The sequence below is a fragment of the Phoca vitulina genome, unplaced genomic scaffold (genome assembly GCF_004348235.1).
Source record: "Phoca vitulina isolate PV1807 unplaced genomic scaffold, GSC_HSeal_1.0 scaffold2, whole genome shotgun sequence".
Taxonomy (NCBI): domain Eukaryota; kingdom Metazoa; phylum Chordata; class Mammalia; order Carnivora; family Phocidae; genus Phoca; species Phoca vitulina.
In genome coordinates, this window is record NW_022589705.1 from 83,877,029 (window position 1) to 83,899,836 (window position 22,808).

The 22,808-nt window shown below is 51.9% G+C and overlaps 2 protein-coding genes across 2 annotated transcripts in view; both read left to right on the plus strand.

Annotated features, from left to right (window-relative positions):
* The window catches only part of ASAP3 (ArfGAP with SH3 domain, ankyrin repeat and PH domain 3), a 48,377-nt gene extending 43,136 nt beyond the window's left edge, over positions 1 to 5,241 (plus strand). Inside the window, 9 exon segments of the mRNA XM_032391428.1 lie at positions 7 to 122; positions 691 to 758; positions 853 to 960; positions 1,095 to 1,290; positions 2,168 to 2,375; positions 2,910 to 2,952; positions 2,954 to 3,001; positions 3,970 to 4,003; positions 4,006 to 5,241. Of these exon segments, the coding sequence (XP_032247319.1) occupies positions 7 to 122; positions 691 to 758; positions 853 to 960; positions 1,095 to 1,290; positions 2,168 to 2,375; positions 2,910 to 2,952; positions 2,954 to 3,001; positions 3,970 to 4,003; positions 4,006 to 4,043 (859 nt within the window). The 3' untranslated portion in view covers positions 4,044 to 5,241.
* A 3,282-nt stretch (positions 5,242 to 8,523) lies between these two features.
* TCEA3 (transcription elongation factor A3) overlaps positions 8,524 to 22,808 on the plus strand; it is a 37,416-nt gene continuing 23,131 nt past the window's right edge. The window contains exons 1-4 of the mRNA XM_032418110.1: positions 8,524 to 8,648; positions 13,800 to 13,862; positions 14,591 to 14,696; positions 15,432 to 15,573. Coding sequence (XP_032274001.1) covers positions 8,580 to 8,648; positions 13,800 to 13,862; positions 14,591 to 14,696; positions 15,432 to 15,573 — 380 coding nt within the window. The 5' untranslated portion in view covers positions 8,524 to 8,579. The remainder of the gene's footprint in view (positions 8,649 to 13,799; positions 13,863 to 14,590; positions 14,697 to 15,431; positions 15,574 to 22,808) is intronic.

Below are 22,808 nucleotides of genomic sequence, written 5' to 3' on the forward strand. Positions count from 1 at the left end.
CCCCAGAGGTCACTTGGATGCCAAGGCTGCTGACGGGAAGAGCGCTCCACATTGTGCTGCTCTCTACAACCAACCTGACTGCCTCAAGCTGCTGCTGAAAGGGAGAGCTTCGGTTGGTGCAGGTGGGGCTCCCAGCTCCTCCCCCGCAGACTTCCATTCCTTACTACCCCTCGTGTGGAGCTTCCTGCCTTCTTCCCAGACCCAGAGCGCTGGTAACAAGCACGGACTTTGCAGACACACTTGGGTTCTAATCCTGGCTTGCCTCTGAGCACGTCTGTGACCTTGGGGTTTGTCCATTCATCTCTTGAACCTCAGCTTCCTTGTGTGTAAAATGGGTATAATACCACTGACCTAGCAGCCCTGCGAAGAAGATAAAAGGATGTTTCTGAAAGTACCTAACCAAATAAATCCTAGCTGAACTCAAATGATAGTGATTATGATAGTTAACTATTTACCGGCATAGGAACTCCTTTAGTCCTCACAACTTCATCAGGAAGTTACAAGTATTATACTCATTTTGTAGATAAGAAAATCAAGGCCCAGAGAGGCTAAGTAACTTGCCCAAGATCACACAGCCGGGAAGTAGCAGAGCCAAGACTCAAACACAATCTGATTCCAGAGGCCCACTGTAACCTCTAAGCTATAATGCCTTTTGACCTTGACCATGACCCTTGACTTTACCCCTCACAGTGAACGAGGCAGGAGAGACAGCTCTGGACATAGCCAGGAAGAAGCAGCACAAGGAGTGTGAGGAGCTGGTGAGGTCTAGGAAAGGAGGGGAAGCCCCTGACCCTTTCCCTCTCTCTGCTGAGCCCCTGACCCTCTGAACTGCCAGGGCTTTGTTATTGGCAGCTGGAGCAGGCCCAGGCTGGGACCCTCGCCTTCCCTCTGCACGTGGACTACAACTGGGGAATCGCCACTGAGCCTGGCTCAGACAGTGAGGAGGACGAGGAAGAGAAGGTGGGTCCCCGCCCCCTCTCTTGGGCCTTTGTTAGACTGCAGATGGAAAGAGCCCAATTGGGCCTGGTGGGGGGAGGGGCGGGGCTGACTGGAGGAACCCGACTGTCCTTCCTCCCATACTTTTGCCCCTGCAGCGCTCCCCGCTGAAGCCCGCAGCCCAGGCCCGCTGGGCCAGCGGGAGGGTCGACCTCAGCAACAAAACCTATGAGACCATCACCAGCCTGGGATCAGCTGCCCCTCAGAGCCAGAGTGACGCCTGCCCCCCACCCTTGCCAGTCAAAAACCCTTCCCGGACCGCGGTCCAAGGGCGTACAGGACACGCCAGTGGAGGTATGGCTGGCTGCGCAGAAAAATGCTCATCGTACCATTCATGGAGGGTCTACTGTGTGCTGGCGCACTGAGCTAAGGCTGCCTGGGTTAGTCCACGCCGCCCTCCCGCCCTCCCGCCCTCGCAATCGCTTGCCAGGTAGAGGTTGTCATCTTCCCCTTACAGGTAAAGGAACAGAGATGTTAAGTAATGTGTCGGAGATCCGACAGCTAATTAAGTCCCCGATGTGGGATCCAAACCCAGGTCTGTCTTATTCCAAATTCCTCAATGCTTTACTTAAATAAAAAGAGAAGCATTTATTGACCATCCACTGTGTCTCCAGTATTTGGGGGGGTTACCGAGACACGGCCTAGTGGGGGAGATAAAAGCCGGAATGCAATTCATTACGATATTAGACACAATGGTATAGAATGTAAATTCCCACCCTGCCCCCCTAAGAAAGAATGTAAATCTCAGAAGGACAGGAATTCGAGTGTTCTGTTGACTAGTATTTCAGCACCTGGCTGGTCTCAAGAATTGTTTGTTGAATGAATGAAGAAGCTTGTTCTGGGAGCTTAAGGGGGAGCATGTCCTGTTGGGACTGAGGGGTGGTTGAGGAAGGCGTCCTGTCGGGGTAGCATCTGAGCTGAGCCCGAGGGATGAGCAGAGGAGTCCACACTGAGGAGCAAGGGGAGCAGAAGCAAAACGGTGCGTCAGCATGGGCTAGCTATCATAGCCAATGAGACCCAAGCATGGTGGGGAGAAGCTGGAGGGGAACACCGGACAGGTGGGTGGCGTGGGGAGTGGGGGCAGCCGTGATAGGCCCTAGAGGCCAAGGACAGCTTTGAAATTGAGAACAGAGTAAGAGATAAAGACAGGTTTTATCACTTCTGATTCCAGATCGTTCTGAAGTCCCCAGCCTGAGCTCAGAGCCCTCCGGGGCCCCTGAGAGCCTGGGCAGTCCAGCCTCTACGCCTTCTAGCCTCGCAAGCCCTGTGGAAGCTGTGAGTCCCAGCCAAACCCCATCCAGCTCTGAGGAGGGCCCCTCCCGATCCAGCCTGACATCTGGAGCCACCCCTGCCGAGATGTATCCCCCGGTCAGGTTCAGGTAAGAGCCCAGCTGTGCAGCTGAGCAAGTTTCCCATTTATTTCCCCACCTGGAAATGGTGCCTGCCTAAAGACTGGGACACCTCCCAGCTCTGAGGCCCATGACTAACGAGATATGCTAGCCCTTGAGTGGAGGGGGAGTGGACCCTTCGCCCTTCACACACCTGCCCCCGAGTCTGGCCTGGAGAGCTGGGAAGGAGCCTGGGACCTAGACTGCTGCAGATGGAGTAGAGAAGGCTGAGTCCCGCCTGCGTGGCTTTTTGTAGAGGTTCTAGTGGGATCTCTGCTGTGTCCCATCTCCAACCCACGATCCAGTCCTTCCTTCCCGGCAAACAACCCTTTCAGTTTGAAGTTTGGGGAGGAGACACAGGAAAGCTCCAGTTCCAGGCCTCTGCAGCCTGTGATGGACCCAGCCAGGGGCCCTGGAGGACTCTCTACCCACCTGTCTTAGGCCCCAGCCTATACCTGAGCTCTTTCTCCCCCACTCTAAGAGGATCTTGGCATGAGGTCACCTTGGCCTTTCCCTGCCTTCCAGCTCCGAGAGCACTCGCTCCTATCGGCGGGGTGGGCTGGAGCCTGGAAGACTGTCTCTCAGCCAGGCAGCCTCTGCCCACAAGGAACATGCCGGTATGAGCTCTGGGACTGTGGTTTGAGGGGCGGTGGCAGGACACCTGGGAGGCAGAGTTGGTCAACAGTAGGTGGGTGGCATGGGGTCATGGGGACCTCTGCCCATGACCGGAGTACATAGGAGGCCGGCTGGCCACAGTTTGGCCAGTCCCTGGCCTGGTGCGCCCCCTTCCCACTCCAGCCCAGGACTCATGAAGCTGGGGAGAGCCCAGGTCTTGAGGGATGGCCGAGCTGAGAAGGCCCAAGCTGTGGCTTCTCTCCAGGGGAAGATGAGCAGACCTGTGTCAGCCAGGCTGGTGGCTCACTTCCCTGCGGATGAGGCAGGATTAGGGCGGCCCCATAGCAGCCCTTGGTTTGCCTAAGTGTCTCCTTGTGTAGGAGTCTCCTGGAATCCACTCGGACTGCCAGCTGCCAGGCAGAGGGGCATGTGATAGGGACAAGACAAGAGCTGTCACCCTGAATCCGGCTTCTCCCTGCTGAATCACAAAGTCTCTCACAGTTACCCTTAGTTAATTGGGGAACCTGGGAGTGGGCACAGGACAGAGCGAGTTGGGCTGAGCGTGAATCCACTGTTCCTTGTTCCCCTGGGGATCCCTCAGGGGTGGCGGTGGTTGTCTGTGCTGGGAGTGGGAGACAGCAGGGGCAGGAGCTGGGGCTCTCTGAGGAATCGTCATCCTCAGTCCGTCGGAATCAGGCACCAGACCCCAATCTGTGTCCACAACCAGGTATCCGTCAGCCAGCATTTAGTGGATACCTGTTGTTGAGACGTGTGTGATAAGAACTCGGGCTGTAGGGCGTGGAGGACCATGAAAAGTGGCTTTGCTTCTTCAAGCCTCGGTTTCATTGTCTGTTAAATGGGGATAATTTCATCTATCCACGATAGGACAGTGGTGGAACTGAGGGAGACAAATAGCTGGTACATAATACAGGTACTTAGAACATGTCAATTTTCATTCTTCTCTCCCCAGGTTGGCTTCACTGAAGGAGAGGGCTCCAGGACAGGGGTTCTCCTGGAAACTCTGTGCAGCTTTTGCAAGACTAGCTCCTTGCTGGCCCTTGCATGCCTGAACTAGCCCCATATTGGACCCCAATGTTCAGAGCTAGGACTTGAGCCCACAAGACTGGGGAACTGAGGTGTCCATTCCCTTGGGTCTTGCTCTGTCTGTCTCTTGTACCTCTGTGGCTGGCCTTCCTCCCTGCCGTGGGCCTTTGCCCCCTCCAAGGATTCGGGGCCCTTCCATGTTAGGGCTGATGGCGGTTCCTTCCCCTCTATCCCATCATCGCCCAGGGAGCCCTATGGCTGGGTCTGATACTCGTAAGCTAGCTTTAGCTGCAGAACCCCCAATCTCTCATCAGACCAGAATATGTTTCTACCATCAGTCTGGGGGCTCCATAAGAGCAGGACCAGTCCACCTTCATCGTCCAGACCAGGGATTCTGCCAGCCAAGGGGCTGTCTTCTTGGACATTCATTGGTCTAGTACTTTACTGAGTTTCTCTCTATGTCCAGATGCCACATGAGTAAGACAAGGGTCTTGCAGATGTGGTCCCCTGTGGGGACGCTGGTCCCAAAGGCTGGGCTTGAGAATGGGCAGGGCTAGACTCCAGGGGATGGTCCCGGGCCCAGGGGCAGACAGGCAATCAGCTGGCTTACACCAATGGGACACTGCATTGTCTGCGTCCATCCTGGTTGGCCAGCGCTCGTGCTGTACCGGCTGTTAAGTAAATACTCACTAGCACTCCTTTCGAGGGACAGCACAACCCTCCCGGGGACCTCTGCTCTATTCCCCAGCCAGGAAGTAGACTAAGAGTAACCCCCACTTGCCTACTCTCCTGGATGTAGCAGGAAGGAGCGGAACAGTCAGGAGCCTTCCAGTCTTGGGGGAAAAAATAACTAAGAAAGGAGGAAGGAGAAGAATAGGAACCGGAAGGCAGGGACTAAAGGTTCTGCTTCCCAGTCCCAGAAGTGCCACCGTGACTTTCAGCCCCATATTAGAAAAGAGGTACAGTTAAGCCATCATCAGTTTCTAACACGGTTTTATGGGCACCAGGCACTGGGCCCTGGCAGGGATGGGCCAGGCCAAATAGGAGAGGCCAGAGGGTGCCAAGGGCCAATGAAGCAGTCTGGCCCAGGAGGCTGGGCTGTTTACCCTGGAGACCTGACTGGTCTGGGATCCCACAGGAACGGGGTTGTCTTCTGGGCCTCTAGCGTCTGGTTTTGTTCATCTCAGACTTGTTATCTCACTCATCTCTAATAAAAGATTTTTTTGATTAAATTCCAGTGGTTTCATTTGTGGGATAGGGAAGGGATGGGAATCCTGGGGCCTGGAATTCTTTCTCTGGACCTACTAAGGAAGAGGGCAGTACGAACGGTTTTGCAACCCGGGCTGGTTTAGCTCCAGGGGATGTTTGGCAATGCAGAGACTTTTTGACTGTTCCCAACTGGAAAGTGCTACTGGCATCTAGTGGCTAAAGGTCAGGGATACTGGTAACCATCCTCCAGTCCACAGCTCAGCCCCCACAACAGTGCATCATCCCATCCAGAATGTTAATGGTGCCCAGGTTCAGAAACACGGGTGCGGAGGAAACGTGCTGGCAGGGGGGCCGGGAGCCCAGCAGTTTAAGTCGGCCACAGGCCTTGTCTCAATTTGAGGTGCCCTGAGACAAAGATTTGAGGGCAAGTAGTTTATTATTTGCAAGGTGATCCCAGGAAACAAAATGAGAAGGTAGGGAGTGGAGCAGTGGGTCAAAAAGCAATAGGGGGTGTGTTAGTAAGGGGCTACTACCATGAACTAGGGTTTATCTTAGGGACCTTTGAGGGACTATTGATTAGACCATGTCTTTGGGGCACCTGGCTGGCTCAGTTGGTAGAGCATGCGACTCTTGATCTCAGGGTCGTGAGGTCAAGCCCCACGTTGGGCATAGAAGTTGCTTAAAAAAGAAAAAACAGGGCGCCTGGGTGGCTCAGTTGGTTAGGCGACTGCCTTCGGATCAGGTCATGATCCTGGAGTCCCTGGATCGAGTCCCGCATCGGGCTCCCTGCTCGGCAGGGAGTCTGCTTCTCCCTCTGGCCCTCCCCCCTCTCATGTGCTTGCTCTCTCTCATTCTCTCTCTCTCAAATAAATAAATAAAAAATCTTTAAAGAAAAAAAAAAGAAAGAAAAAACATGTCTCTGAGTTGTCCCACTGAAAGTGAAAAAATTGGTGTGTTTACCACCAACTCTGGTTTCTCACTGGCTGAGGGGTCCTTCCTGGGGGTGTCAATTCCCAAGCACTTCAGCCTGCTCTGAAGCCCTCATTCCGAGATGTGGGAAGGTGTTGGAGGTGCGTCCAGGAACAGCCTGCTGTGATCTCCAAGTGAGGACGGGTAGACAGAGGGAATAACGTGGGTACCAACAGTGTTTGATACGGTTGAGCAGTGCAACCCTGGACTTCTCTGAGCCTCAGTCTCCCCATCTGTGCAATGAAGGGGTTGGACTTGATGTTTTCTTAGGGTCCTTTGAGCCCCAATGATGTAGGCGTCTTGGCTTCTGTTGATGTGATACAACTCAGGGTGGGAACTGTGTGGAACTTTGAGGAAAATCAACTCTGTTCTTTGTTTTGTTTTGTTTTTTGTCTTTGTTTTTTTTTCTAAAGGCAATCTTGGGATGCCTGGCTGGCTCAGTCGGTGGAGTATGTGACTCTTGATCTCGAGGTTGTAAGTTCGAGCCCCACATTGGGTGTGGAGATTATATTGAAAATAAAATCTTTAAAAAAAAAAAAAAAGGCAATCCTAAATAGCTGCAGACAGCTGTCCCTTCAACCCAGAGGTTGCTTGGGAGTTGGCCAAGAGACCTCACCACATCTCAAACTGATAAAGTCTGACCTCCTAAAAGCGGCCCATAATGCTGGTACGGTCAGACCACATTCATCTCTGGCTTTCTACCCTGTCTGCCCCCAAACCAACCTCTATGCTACAGCCCCACCAATATTTCAGTTCTTCTGGCCCTGACACACCAAGCACACTCCCATCCCTAAGCTTTGCACATTCAGAACTCCAGGAGGACCGTTTTGTTCCTCTCCAGAGGCCCAGGGCTAGAACTGCCCAGCACATAGGAGGCGCTCCATAAATACATGTTGAATGAATGAATGTTTTTTCATTTCTTCCTGCCTCCAACTCCCACCCTGCACTTCTGCCCCGAAGTTTAAACTTCATTTCTTCAGAACAGATGACCACCGGTGCAGGTCCCCTCAAATGTGTCCTTAAAGTATCCTCACTTCTTCCTGACCCTCACCCCAGTTGTGATAATACAGAATTGATTGCATCCAAATTTGCTTAGGTTTTCTCTTGCCCATAGACTGCATCTCAAGCTTGCTGGGACTAGCCTTGGACACTCAAAATGCATTTGTTGAATGGAAGATAAACCCACCCCTTCCTACCATGGTCCCAGGTCACTCAGCAGCAGTTAGAAGCCAGAGTCGTGACTCAGGCTGGGATGGGGTTCTCTAAAGTTCTCTCAAAAAAGTCTAGAGATGTCACTGAACACCCCAAGCCACTGTGCCCCACTCTGTACACAGCATTGACCCCTTTTCATTGCTTCCTCTCCAGGTCCCTAAGCACCTCTTCCAGCAAAAGGATAATTTTGTGTTAATTAAGCTCACTGTTTAGGACTCTTCCCTGGTCTGCTGGGGACACTCGGAAGGTCCTTCCACGGGAACACAGATGTGTGCATAACTGTGGGGGCACAATTCTGTGAACTTCCTTTCACCCAAGATGACCCCTCCAGACCCAACCCCACTGGGGAGGCAGTGGCCTGACCCTGAATAAATTAGGGGCGCCCATGCACCTGGATTTCTCAAAGTTTTTCTTTGAGTATTTCAGTATTTCTCAAAGTTTGGTGCACCTAAGGATCTCCCAAACCCTCACTACTCCGAGAGCCGTCCTAGGGGCAGCCGCGCCTGGGGCACTCGGGGGAGCTTGTTAGAAACACAAAACCTCACTGCGGCAAACAAAATAGATGGAACCAGAGGGCCTGGATACACGCGTGTACACAGGCCGTGTGCACGAATGAGCGAGCCCCTGTAGAGCAGAGCCGGATTTGACGATCGCGTACGAAATAGGATCCGAGCGCTCCAAGGTGCGGGCGCAGGCACCGAGCTGGGTCCGCCCGCTTGGAGCTGCGACGGCGCAGAGACGGGGGAGCCAGGACTCCTCCCAGAGCGCTGGGGCACCCTCGGGCGCCCCGCTCACCGAGACAGCCTCTTGTGGCGGGGACCACGGCCTCCCCACTTGCCAAATCTCCCTTCGAGAGAAGGGCCGAGGTGAAGGGCCCTCTCTGGAAGCCTCGTCCCTCTCGGGAGGCCAGGCCCGCCGGCGCGGGCAAACTTTGCCCGGGCGAGTCCTTGAAGTCTATATTTAGTGCACGTCACCCCTCCCCCCTGCGGTTGCGAGGCGGGCGGGCCGAGGGGGTGTGGGGGGAGAGCCCCGCCCCCGCAGGCGTGTGTGTCGTGTGGGTTTGGGGCCCGCGCGCTCGCGCGCCCTCCGCCTTCGCGCGTCCTGCAGCCCCGGCGCCCCTCGCCCCGCCGGGCGTCGCGCGCCAGCATGGGCCAGGAAGAGGAGCTGCTGAGGATCGCCAGAAAGCTGGAGAAGATGGTGGCCAGGAAGAACACGGTGAGGCCGCAGAGTTTGGGCCACAGCCCCCGCCCCCAGGAGGCGCGGCGCGTGCGAGCCATGAGTCCCGGGGGCGCGTGCTGGCTGGGCGCCCGGTAGGCGCGTGCGGGACGCCGGGGCCCGAGAGAGGCGCGGCTGGCACAGGACGCAGCGCCCCTTGGGGACAGCTGAGAACCCCGGGGTGGGCGTGTGCCTGGCCCAGGGCGCGGGGCAGGATCGTGCGGGCCCCACGGACGAGGCTGGTTGCGCACGCCCCTCTGGACAAGTGGGGTTCAGGGGCCCTGGGTGGCTTGTGCAGGGCCCGGGAAAGCGAGCGAAGAGACCGGGACCTGGAAAAGGACTTTCGGAGTCCGGGGACTCAAGGCGTGTGCAAAGTCCGGGGAGTGGCGGCGACAGCGGGGCGGCGGAGAAGGGGGAACGGCGGGGAGGGGGGTGGATTACAAAATCCTGGGTGGCCTGAGAAGGGGCAAAGGAACTTGAGCTGATGTGGGGTGCTGAGCCGCCTCTGTCCCTCACCCCGGTAGTGGAGCAGCAAGGGACCGCGGATCCCACAACCTCACAGCTTGCGGGCGCCAGGAGCCGTTCTACTTGCAACTTTCCCTTAACTTGGCCGCAGGGTGGGGCCCCGGCGGGCGGGGGCCGAACAGGTGCCGGGCAGCCACAGCGCCCTCGGGGCCCGCGGGGCGGGGGGGCGGGGGGGGGAAGGGGGACCGGCTGTAGGCCTGGGCTGGGGGGTTGCGTGGGGGGGGGGTGGAGCCAGACCCAGAGGAGAATCCAGACTGACGGCCCTACCTGCGGGGCCCTGGGCTCTCAGGCCAACTTGAAGTTAATGTTTGATCCTCACCATGATCTTTGCCTCAAGCTGGCGGCCACCAGGTTGCCTGGTCAGAGCAGACTTGGCCTTGGGTCTGGGAGGGCCTGGGCACACCCGGAGAGGGAAGAGAGGAGAGCCAACATAGCCCTTGAGACTGTCCCCCGACCTCACCCTGTACCAGGGCCCTCCTAGTCCCACCATCCATAGCCCCGTGCTGGAGCCGGACCTGTCTTTCCAGCCCATTCTGTGACTCTGGGAGCTTGGGAAAGATGGACCCTAAGGGAAGCTTTAGAGCAGGGGAGAAGGAAGAGTCACTGGAGCCGTGGGGTTTGTGAAGCAGCCCGAGAGTGGACACAGTGAGTGGGTGTCCGGATAAAGGCCAGAGTCTACCAGTTTCCTCACCTGTAGGGAAGAGATGAGATTATCTACCACTCCTGGGAAGGAGTGTCTCTGCGGGCAGTGGTGAGGGTGGAAGAGAGGTAAGGCCCTCGGGAGGACTTGCATGGGTGCTTGGTAAGAGTTAGAGAATGACACCTGCTTTGGGACAGCCAGGCGGGACACAGAAACCTGCGGAGAGCTGGGAGCCCATCACCCTTACACGCCCAGCCTCCCCTCACCCCCATTCCCAGGTCCTCCAAAACCACTGGAACTGAGCCTTGCGCGTCAGAGGGCGCTTTCCCAGCTGGGAGTGGTGGAGCTCAGCCCCTGAATTCCACCTCACAGCCCTGCCCCTTGCTGACCCCGGGCTTGGGCCAGCAGATTCTGGGCTGGGGGGTGGGAGGGGGACACCTGAGGAAAGGCAGTTTTGGGGGGAGTAGAGCTCTGGCTGAGGAGGAAGGGACCTGCCCTGGCTTCCCCTCACCCCTTTTATGGCCCTCGGCTCACCACTCTGCTTTCCTCTCGGGGCCTCAGTGTCCTCTTCTGTGAAATGGGAAGAGGAAACCGTGTCCCTGCGGGATGGATTCCCATGGAAGTACCCAGAGCTCTTGCCAGGAAAGAGGCCAGTCTGGCCGCAGGGTCTCTGTAGCACAGAGCTCCTCCGCCGCCACGTCTGCGCCCAGGCTCTTGGCAGCATGTGGGTGGGCACAGAGCTCTGGGCCTGCGGCCGAGAGAGGCGGCGCCTGCTCTGGGAGCACAAGTGGGCCCACCCAGCAGCGGGTAGGGAGAGGAGGACACACTTCCTGGAATAAGACGGATCCTCCACGTTGCAGCTCAGGCCTGGGGTTCGCTGCCAATTACTGACGTCCCAGCAACTTACTTAGGGCTTTTGTCAGATGCTGGGCGCATATGGCTGAGGCAGAGCCTCAGACGCACAGCCGAGCACCGACAGCCACAGCGACACGGACCCGCCGTGGCACACAACAAACTCAGCTCCACGCATGCAGCCACACGCCGCAGTAGCTGGACAAGCATCTACGCACGTAACTGCATTGAGACACGGCCACTGGCACCGACGTGACAGACACACTGACCATTATTAGAGAATGACACCCATTATGTTTCCAGAAAGACACACACACGTGTGCACGGCCACCCCAAACGGCCACACTTAGCCACTCAGAGCTTATAACACGGGCATCCTCCCACACAGACACGCTGCTCAGAGCCGCACACCCGCAGCTCCACACGCGGACCGGAGGTACCCCCGGGGGCACAGCCCGTCCCCGTACCCGGAGCAGCACACCCAGCAGCTCCCGCGCGGGGCTTTGGGAGCCCGGCCACAGCCGGGGCCCGGGGCTGTTCGGCAACACGACCCGGCTGTACGGTGTGACACACAGAGACGCACACCCACTGGTGAGCTGCAGCCAGCTTAAGGGCCACTTAGTGGCCATTCTTCAGGAATTTTGCAAGCCGGTTGTGAAATACAGCCGTCATTTTATTTTTTTAATTGACTGTAGTTGACAGCCAATGTGACATTTAGTTTCAGGTGTATGACATAGTGATTCATCAGCTCTACACATTACGCCGTGCTCACCCCCCAAGCGTAGCCACCACCTGTCCCCGTACGATGCTGTTAAAATACCATCGACTTGGGGCCCCTGGGTGGCTCAGTCGGTTCAGCGCCTGCCCTCGGCTCAGGTCATGGTCTCAGGGTCCTGGGATCGAGCCCCACGTCGGGCTCTCTGCTCAGTGGGGAGTCTGCTTCTCTCGCTCGCTCGCTCGCTCTCTCAAATAAATAAATAAAATCTTTAAAAAATAATAAAATAAAATACCACGGACTACATTCCCTATGTAGAGAGCCATTATTTTAAAAATCAAATGATATACTTACAATTAAATAAGTTATATTAAAAACAAAGGTAATAAACGCTCCAAAGTCATCACTGCTAATTGTTTTACTACATTTCACTATCATCTGTGGTCTAGAGCTGATGCACTTCGAGTACATCAGTGCAGTGGAAACGGCATGTAGTGTGTGGTTCTGCACATCTCCCAGTACCTCCTTTAGTTCAGTGACAGCAGGTTGGTAGCTTGAAATTGGCCACAGGAGGACTATTGACACTGCAGAAATTGACAAACACTACAAATCAGATGGTTTTTTTCTTTGAGAACTGGGCGTTAAACATCGGGCAGCATACCACTGCCCTTACTCATATTGAGATTCCATAATTGTACACGTCGAGGTAGCTGGGGGTCCATCTCGATGCAGTGGGTATCGTGGTAAGAGCCAAAGGGCCTGAGCTCGAATCCCAGTTCAGTGCCTTGTAACTTGGGGCAAAGTATTTAATCTCCTTGTTTCTTGGGTTGCTCATCTGTGAAAACGGGGTAATAATTCGGTAAGAATGGGAGTAGTAAGAGTACGTACCTCGCAGGGCCAGTGTGACGATGAAAGGAACTAATGCAGGTGAAGGACTGAGAGCAGGGCCCAGCACAGAGCAAGCCTTGAATTAGTGGCGCGTGCAAAGTTGTATGCCCGCACGTTTATGTACACGCACGCACATCCGCAGGTCACGCCTCCAAAAACGTACTACAAACCCGAGTTCCAAGGGAGGCTGAGGGCTGACAGAGGGCAGCCCTTGGGATGTGGTCCTGGCAAGGAAGCCTGGCAGGGTGGGGGATGGCAGCTGGAACGACACAATGAGACCAGGGCAAGGGGCATGCAGGACACAGTCAGCTGGTGCTCCCCAGGGAGCCGATCTCAGGACAGGAGGCAGGGCTGGCCTCTGGGAAGCAGATGTAGGAAGTAGAAGGCTGAAATGGGGCAGGGTTGCTCAGGGCCTGGCAGCCAGCAGATTTTCAGATCTGAGGCTCCTTTGCTCCCCTCCCCCTCTCCTTTCCCACCTCTGCTTTCTGCTTTACTCATTCACTCAGGGAGCGCTGAGCTGCGTGCTGAACCTTGAGGTTTCAGAGATTAAAACAGCCCTCCTTGCCCAAAAGAAATGAAAGTATATGTCCATACAAGGACTTGTACACGAATGCTCCTAGCAGCTTTATTTGTGGTAGGCCCAAATAACTGGAAACTACCCCCAAAGTCCCACCAGCAGGTGAACGGATAAGCCAATTGTGGTGTATCTCCACGATGGAAAACGACTCAGTAATGTAAAGAATTATTGATCTACGCAGCAACGTAGATGAATCTCAATTATGCAGAGTCAAAGAAGCCAAAGGAGAAAGCCCATCACAGTACTCTTTATATAAAATCCTTTAAAATGCAAGTGCATCTAGAGTGAGAACAGAATAGCGGTGGCCTGGGCCTGGGTTTGGGGTGCAGGGAGGGAGGGATCACAAGGGGGCACAAGGAAACTTTTGGGGATGACGGCTATGTTCTTCTCTTGATTGTGATAATGGTTTCATGGGTGTATACAAACATCAAACATGCAGTTTATTGCATGTCAGTTATATCTCAATAAAGCTATTAAGGAAGAAAAAGCACGATCCTCACCCTGCAGGAGCTCACAGTTGGGAAGCAGTGGGTGTGTGTGTGTGGGGGGGGGGAGATGAGGATGCAGACACAAAAGCAGTAACAAGAATCCATGAAGTAATTAATGTTAGAGGATGAGACGGGGAAGGGTAGAGCATGCCCAGGGCAAGGAACAGCAGAACAGAGGCCGGGGCCAGGAGGAGTGGTTAGAGCTGGGCCACGGCTCCAGGGGCACGAGGCCAGCTGGGTGGTGTGAGATGCAGTTAGGGAGCTGGTCTGGGGCAGAATCTTTTCCCTCTTTCCTCCCTCCTTCTGTCCCTTGCCTGTCCTTCCACAACTTGTCTACCTGTATCCTGTAGCTGAGCAGTCTCCCCCTACCCCCCGCACCCCTCTTTCCCGCCAACACCACACAGTGTCAGAAAACGGCCTGGGGCAGAAGCCATGGCCTCCGTCCTCACCTTGTGGCCTCCCGCAGGAAGGAGCCCTCGACCTTCTGAAGAAGCTGAATAGCTGTCAGATGTCCATCCAGCTACTCCAGGTGGGGCGGGGGTGGGAAGCCTTGGGGGGTGGGAAGTCTGGGGGGTGGGGAAGGCCTTCTGGCGAAGAGAAAGACCTGGGGTGGGGGAGCCCTCCAAGGGTGGGGTCTGGGAGGGATTTCTGACGGGAGGGCCAGGGGCAGGGGAGGCCTTGCGCTCTGAGGGTGGAGACTGAGGCACTTAGATGGGGGCCGGGTACCTTCCAAGCACAGGGGGCCTGTAGGTCTGTGAGAAGGACTGATTTGCTTTCTTAAATACCCCAATCCCTAAGCCCTGGGCCTATGGGGTCTGAGAGGCCAGTGATCCAGGGAGAAGGAAAAGTTGCCCACTTTTAGATCCCAAGCCTTACCAGAAGTTCTTGGCCCTGAAAAAAAATCAGCACAGAGCCAAGCTGTGGTCGCCAGGGCTGTGTCTTAAGCTGAAACTTGAACTCAAAGACACCAGGAGGTGGAAGTGGTGAGGGGTCCTTGGCCGCAGCCGAACCCACCACTACCTCAGCTTTTCACCGAAGCCGTGGTCGCCGTCAGGGCCGGGGTCTGGGCCTTGGGCCCTGGAGCTCACTGAGGGCTGCAGGTCAGGCCTGGGTTATTACATCAGCCATGGCTCAGGGCCAGGGCTCTGGAGAGGCTGGGGCTGGGCACAGGGGGCGTTGAGCCAGGGCAGGCCTCGCCAGTTAGGGCAGTCCTGTGAGTCCACTGGAAGACCAGCCCCTGACCCTCTGGCTTTGCAGACCACCAGGATCGGAGTCGCCGTCAATGGGGTCCGCAAGCACTGCTCAGACAAGGAGGTGGTGTCCTTGGCCAAAGTCCTCATCAAAAACTGGAAGCGGCTGCTGGGTGAGAGGGGGCAAGGTCGACTTGGGCTGCGTGTTTCTCCCATCGCCCGGGTCGGGACCATGCCTGGCTTACAGCAGGCACTCAGTGCATGTTTGTCGAATGACTTAAGAAAAGACAGATGGCCTCGGGGCGCCTGGGTGGCTCAGTCGTTAAGCGTCTGCCTTCGGCTCAGGTCATGATCCCAGGGTCCTGGGATCGAGCCCCACGTTAGGCTCCCTGCTCCACGGGAAGCCTGCTTCTCCACCTTCCACTCCCCCTGCTTGTGTCCCCCCTCTCGCTGTGTCTCTCTCTGTCAAAAAAAAAAAAAAAAACTTAAAAAAAAAAAAAAAAAAAAAAAGAAAAGACAGATGGCCTCTTAAGTGGGGAATGCCAGTGTTGGTCTACACATGGCAACATGTGTAGACATGTGAGTTTTTGTGTATGTGTGCCTCTATGTATGTATTTCTTTGTGCTTGCGTGTTATATAGAGAGCACATGTCTATATATACGCATTTGTGTGAACATGGTCTGTGTGCAGATGTCTTTCTGTCCCCCGTGTGAGCGCGGGTTTGCACACACACGTGCATGTCGTATATACATCTGTGTGTGAATGTGTATTTCTGTGTGTGTGCAGGTGTGTTGGGGGCATGTGCAGTTGTCGCTGTCCCTGCCCTTTGCCCCTCCCTCCCCGAAGTCGTGCTGGGTTCTGTGGAGACAGAGCTCAGTTTGAGAACGATGCCATGCTTTCATTTGCAGACTCCCCTGGACCCCCCAAAGGAGAAAAAGGAGAGGAGAGAGACAAAGCAAAGAAGGAAAAAGGGATCAACTACTCTGACTGGAAGCCAGAGACAGGCCTTTCTCCACCGAGGAAAAAACGAGGCGAAGAGCCCAAAGACAGGTATTTTTTCTGGGATGGAGAGAAGGGGGCTGACACTTGTCATGTCCTCTGCCAGAGGCTGTTTATATAACTTCATTTAATCTTCACGCCCCAGGAGGAGCTACTGTTCTCATCTCCTACGGGGCCCCCTCGGGGAGGGTCTTCTTGGGCTCAATCAGACAGACCCGTAAGACCCAAATAGGCCATCCCGGCACTGGCTTCACCGAGAAGGACGCCGGGGCAGGAGGCGCAGTGTGCCAGCAGGGCAGGCCCAGGCCTTTCTCATCTGCTAGGGGACCACACAGCATCCAGAGCTATTCGGTTCTACCCAGGTGCAGGGTAATGAGTCCGCAATGGTGGGGGGCGCCGGTGGGGAACCCCTGACTTAGAAGACAAAGCTGCCAGGATCCCAGCAGGATCCACTGTCCTTGGCGCGGCCCCCAAAAGCTATGGTTTTCCACTAATTATTTATATTTCATTCAGAGCCCTTCCTGTCTGGACATAATTTACCAATCAGGGCTCATTTGCTATAAGCAATGTTGCCTAGTAACACAGCTGACAGCTCACCCTTGTCAGGGTTCCGGGTAAATGGGGCTAGGAACTCACTTAACCATACAGAAAGTAAAGTGTTTTGTTGGCTCTCTATTCAACGTTTTCATTCTGTGAGGAGGAAGCCGAAGGTTGGGGAGCAGGGACTTTCCCAAGACCACCCAGCTATTATGTGACCGAGTGGGATCCTATCTTTGTCAGACCCCAGACCTCTGCTGAGAATAGAAGAGTTGTCTGTCTCAACTCCATGCCCATTCCCCCTTGCCCACCTAGCCAGGGTCCCCCAAATTGCATGACTTCAGATAGACCCAAATGCCTTATCCATGATAGTAGATAAAAGTCCTCATCGATGTATAAATAAATCCTACCCGTTCCCATGTGACGAGAGCACTTGATTGCTCAGGTGGGTGGGAGGGGTCTGCATTTGTTCACCTAATAGGTAAGGAGGCAGTTTTAGATAATACTGAATAGTATCTGATGGTAGATAATAGTAGGTATTATATGGATAATATCATCTGTGATATATCAACGTTTTTAATGAACATACCTTTTTTATTTTTATTTTTTTTTAAAGATTTTATTTATTTATTTATTTGACAGAGACACAGCGAGAGAGGGAACACAAGCAGGGGGAGTGGGAGAGGGAGAAGCAGGCTTCCCACTGAGCAGGGAGCCCGATGCGGGGCTCGATCCCAGGACCCCGGGATCATGACCCAAGCCGAAGGCAGACACCTAATGACTGAGCCACCCAGGCGCCCCAATGAACATACCTTTTGACCCAGTATAGCCACTCTAAGGAATTCATTTTAAGGAATCAACCAGATTAGGGGCACCTGGCTGGCTCAGTCGGAAGAGCATGGGACTCTCGATCTTGGGGTTGTGAGTTCAAGCCCCACATTGGGTGTAGAGATTACTTTAATAAAAAAAAAAAGGAATTAACCAGATTAAAGCATAAAGACTACATGTTGTATGTGTAACATATTTCTGCTGGCATTTCTGAAACATTTTTAATCTCTGAATCCTTTTTAAATGAATGTTTGTTATAATCCTATAAAACAAGTGTTTTGCAGAAAACACTTTAGGGATTGATGCTGTAGAAGGGAAGATCTCACCCAGGAGGGAGACATACCTCTACCACGATACTCCCAGTTTGGGCTGTTCAAATAGCTGTGGGGCAAGGATCCTAAATACCCTTCCATGCACAGAATAGTCCCACACATTGAAAAACCACTTATTATGGTCAAAAAGCTGATAGAGTCTCCATGGAGAGGCAGTGCTGGGTAGAGAAAAATTTGATTTAATGACATGGGAAAATATTCACTGAGTATTAAGAGAAGCTGTGTGTATGATGTAGCACATATAGTATGATTCCATTTTTATAAAAATTAAGTGAGGGGCACCTGGCTGGCTCAGTCAGTACAGCATATAACTCTTGATCTCGGGGTAGTGAGTTCACGGCCCATGTTGGGTGAAGTGTTTACTAAAAAAAAAATAAGTTAAAAAAAATTAAATGAGTTTTATGTATATGTATAGGAAAAAAGATGAGAAGGATATATACCAGGATGGTAATAGTGATTATATCTGGGTGGTAGGATCGAGAAGTTTTTTTCCCTTCTTCTTTTTGCAAATTTGTGTCTTTCTTATTTTTTTCCAATAAATATGTACTAATTTTTAAATAAGAAAAAAATAATGAAACCATTTTTTTAAAAACAGAAACATATCTGTGTGATTATAATTAAGAAGAGCTCATAGTCTACTACAATAAAATTTTAAAATCTGTATCGTTGAGTTTCTTTTCACAGTGATCCTGTATTGCTTTTGAAATCAGAACAAATAATACCATTTAAAAAAATAAACAAGTAAACAAATAAAAATCTGTTGTAGAAATAATGGAAAATATGGAGAAAAGGGGGGAAAAAAACCACCCACATTCTCACCACCCAAAGACAGTCACTCAATATTTTGGTATATGGTTTTTCTTTCTATTCTCTCTTTGGCTGACTTTGTATATAGTTATCAACCAATTTTATTGTCTGCTTTCTAAAATGCAATACTTGTCAAAGGGTTCTGTAATCTTTGTTGTTGTTGTTCTGTTCCTTTCATTGTGCTCATTTTGCAATTATATCCCACTTGGAGAAATCCTAACGGGCATTTAACTTTTCATATGGCGTGTTTTGTTTTCGCAAAGAGGTTAGAAGTTTGGCTGGCAGGGAGCCCCTGCGCCTCTCCACGGTACCAGTGCGGAGTTAACGTTTCCTGAATATCGCTGGCTAGCCCACCTGTCCCAGGGCCTTCCCTGTGTTCATGCTGTGGCTGGTCTGGCCACATCTGGAGCCGGTTCTGAGCACCCTGGCCAATGAAGGACCGGATGGGGAGGGGGTCTTATGAGATGAAATTCAAAGACTAGAGGCTGGACCATTGGGAGAGTATACCAAATGGGACATGGAACTAACTAACCTGTAGAATAGGGAGTATAGGCATCTGGGTAAAGGTGACAGCCTGAACCATATGCATTTCCTTTTGCTCCATCCCAGAATCTCACTAAATGATCATTAAAGGGATTTTTTTTTAAGGCCTACAAGGATGCCAGGTATGGGAGAGGAGACGATTAGAGAGCAGAAAGCCAAGTTCTGGGCTGAACTTGGTCACTTATTCACACCCTTAGTCTCTGAGACTCAGTATTGTGGCCTGAAAAATGGGCATCCTTTTCTCAGTTTTTTTTTCCTCGTAAAAATAAAATGTTTTATTTGTAATATATTCTAATTATATTTATTGTTTTAATTTAACCTTTGTATTATATTTATTTTATTATATAGGTAGTTACTTGCCCATTGTAGAAAGTTTTAAAAATACAAATAAGAAAATTAAAAAAAATCCATTGTCTAGAGATAAGCACATATAATCATGTATAATAATCCTGTATTTAAATATATGTATATCGTTTATGGGCTCCTGGGTGGCTCAGTCTATTGAGCATGCGACTCTTGATTTTGGCTCAGGTCATGATCTCAGGGTTGTGAGATCGAGCCCTGGATCGGGCTCTATGCTCAATGCAGAGTCTGCTTGAGACTCTCTCTCCCTCTCCCATTGCCCCTCCCCCCTCACACTCTCTAAATAAATACATTCATACATACATAATAAATATATATCATTTATGTAATCATATATATCCTTCCAGACTTTTTTGCATGCATCATCACTACCCATAGAATACTTATTGTGTCAATAACATGGAATTATATTCTATATATTATTTTATAACTTTTCCACATACATATATTTATTTCAACAGTAAGGCACATTTAGTGTAAAAAGTTTAGAAACTCAAATACAAAAGAAAATAACAGAAGTAACTACTGTTAACATTTTGTTGTGTACCTTTCTCATGCTTTTTTTTTTTTTTAGTGAGGGGTGAGGGGCAGAAGGAGAGGGGGAGAGAGAATCTTAAGCAGGTTCCACGCCCAACGCGCAGCCCGATGAAGGGTTCGATCTCACGACCCTGAGATCATGACCTGAGATGAAATCAAGAGCCAGACACTTAACTGACTGAGCGCCCCTACATTTAACAACATCTTGACCATTCTCCTGCGACATTAAGTTGTTAATGTTGGTTTACTTTTTGCTGTGAAATGAAGCTGTTACTGAGGCCAAGCAGGGAATGAGGAGGTTGTCTCCCCACCTTGTAGGGAAAGTTAGCAGGGGTCCAATTTCAACTCTGTTGGTGAGCTTCTTTTCTTTTTAGTTTCCTTAATGATGATTCACTATCATTATTTATTATATAAACACTAACCACATTAGTGATATTTAAAATTAAAATGAGGGGCGCCTGGGTGGCTCCGTCGTTAAGCGTCTGCCTTCGGCTCAGGTCATGATCCCAGGGTCCTGGGATCGAGCCCCGCATCGGGCTCCCTGCTCCGCGGGAAGCCTGCTTCTCCCTCTCCCACTCCCCCTGCTTGTGTTCCCTCTCTCGCTGTCTCTCTCTCTGTCAAATAAATAAATAAAATCTTAATAAATAAATAAATAAAATTAAAAGGAGGTCTGGCTGGCTCAGTTGGAAGAGCACACAACTCTTGATCTCGTTGTGAGTTCAAGCCCCGTGTTAGGTGTAGACGTTACTTAAAAATAAAATCTTCAAAACAAAATAAAATAAAAATGAAAAATATTTGTCCACAGTGTGCCACTTCCAACAAATGAAACAGCTTTTGGACATCCTCTCCCCTCCCAGTCCTCATCTACTTATATACATAATTTTTCCATTCCTGTAGGCAGAGTGTACAATTACGTCCCTGTTTATTTATCTTCTTACTGTGTTCTAAGCATTTTTTCTTGTTCCTATTTTTCATAAAGATCATTTGCAATAACTGCAGATATTTCTGGTTTGCTCTAAAAAAAGGAAAGCAATGAAGAAGGGCCAGAAAGTGGTGAGTCCCAGGGGTTGAGGCTCATGCCTTCCCTTCTTTCTTCTACTGCAAGAATTCCAGCTTCCCACTCTGGCCTGCACCTGTCTGTCCCCATGGGGCATTCGGAGAGGAACCCCGCAGGGGAACTCCCAGGGTCCAGCAAGGGATTGGAGGGGCATGTGAAGAAGGGTCTCTCCTCCCCTCTCCCTCTCTGCTGCCTCCCCCTGTGTTTAAGCTGGGGGTGAAGGTCTGGAGCCAAATGGATCTGGCCCACGGGATAATCAGGGCTGGCCCCTGAAGCTGCCTTACCCACTGTCTCCCACACCACCTGGAGGATGAGGAGGAAAGCTGTGCGGGGAACATTGCACAACCTGGGAAACCAGAAATCAGGTGCCTAGGACTATGGGGCGTGGAGGACTTCTATGTTCTGAAAACTGCTGTAGGGACAGAAACGTCTTCTTCCCAGCCAGCCCCTGGACACAGGTGCTTTTCTCCCCATTTGACAGGGGAAGGAACTCTTACTCAGAGAAGATGACTTGCCCAGGGCAGGGCTGGGATTGCGACTCAGGCTACTGCCTCCCTTTTTAGAATACCTGTTATATGTGCTTGTGTGCGTGTAGGAAAGGAATGACCTCAAACGATGGTTACCACTGGGGAACTTTCTTTTCCTACTTTTTTAGTTTTTATATTTCTGTATTGGTTGACTCCATGGCATTTGGCAGCAAATATTTATACAGTACCCACTTTGTGCTAGGCACTCTTCTCTTGGCTTGAAATAAGCCAGTGAACATATTCGATTGGATTCCAGAGAAGTAGACCCTGAAACACAGATTCAAGTGCAAGGAGTTTACTTGGGAAGTGATTTCAGGAAATGCAGAGAGAGGAGTGAGGGACGTGAGACCGGGAAGGGAAGGAAGCCAGCCCAGGGTGTGTTAGTGGGCAGGCTACTGCTGTGGGCAACCAGGGCTTAAATCCTGCTGGGGAACTCTGGGAAACCGTGGAGAACACACCTCGGGTTCACCCTCTTGAGGGCTGAGGACGCTGGGGTGTTTATCCACCAACTCCTATGTGTCTGGTTAAAGGCTGCTCCTGGAGTCCTTAACTCCTCGGCACTTCTGGCCCTCGGGCCGGCTGGCGCTGGCTGGCTCGGAGAACTCCCTCGGGCACAGGCGGGGGGAGCCCACAGCACAGAGCCCTTGGGTCCCAGTGCACTGGGAGAGTGCGTGCCCGAGGGGATGTGGACTCCCCAGGGACAGTGAACAAACCCTACCAAACTCTGCTTGCAGAATTTACATGGGATCTGGTCAGATAATGTACATGATAAGTAATACGTTAGAAGGGGATGCCTGCACTGGACTTAAAAGGAAGTCTGGGGGGCACCTGGCCGGCTCAGTCGTTAGAGCGTGCAACTCTAGATCTCAGGGTCATGAGTTCCAGCCCCACGATGAGCACCGAGGTTACTTAAAAAAAAAAAAAAAAGGGAAGCCTGGGTAAGTGAAATGGGGAGTGATGGTTACAATTTACAGATTAATTTTATAAAACCAATAAAAGGAGGAAATGTATTAGATATCATAAAGAGAATGTAGCTACATGCCTTTTAGAGAATAGAAACAAATTTTCACCTCTGATCCCATCACCCTAATATAGCCATGGTTGTATTTTCTTTCTTTCTTTTTTTTAAGATTTTTTTTTTTAAGTAATCTCTACACCCAACATGGGGCTCCAGCTTACTACCCAAGATCAAGAGTCACGTGCTCTACCAGCTGAGCCAGCCAGGAGCCCCGATGGCATTTTCTTTCAATCTTTCTTCCTCCTAGGCATTGGTTTTCCTGTGTGACTTTAGAAATAGTATACATCTAATTTTGTGCGCTATTTCACTTGCCATTATTTTTTTTTTTAAGATTTTATTTATTTATTTGACAGAGAGAGACACAGCGAGAGAGGGAACACAAGCAGGGGGAGTGGGAGGGGGAGAAGTAGGCTTCCCGCTGAGCAGGGAGCCTGATGCGGGGCTCGATCCCAGGACCCTGGGACCATGACCTGAGCCGAAGGCAGACGCCCAATGACTGAGCCACCCAGGTGCCCTCACTTGCCATTTGAACACAGCTCTACCATCTCCAAAGGCTGTGTGCCTCTCTCCGCTTCTCCTAAGTAAGGTGCCTGCAGGGGAGACTGAAGCTGATCTTCTCCACTCCTCGGCTCCTCCTGAGAACAGGCGGTCCCAGAAATGCCAGTCTCCATGGACTCCAGCTAGCCAAGGCCTGCCTGACAGCAAGGAGGAGGGGAGTCTGCTGAGAATTAGTTATT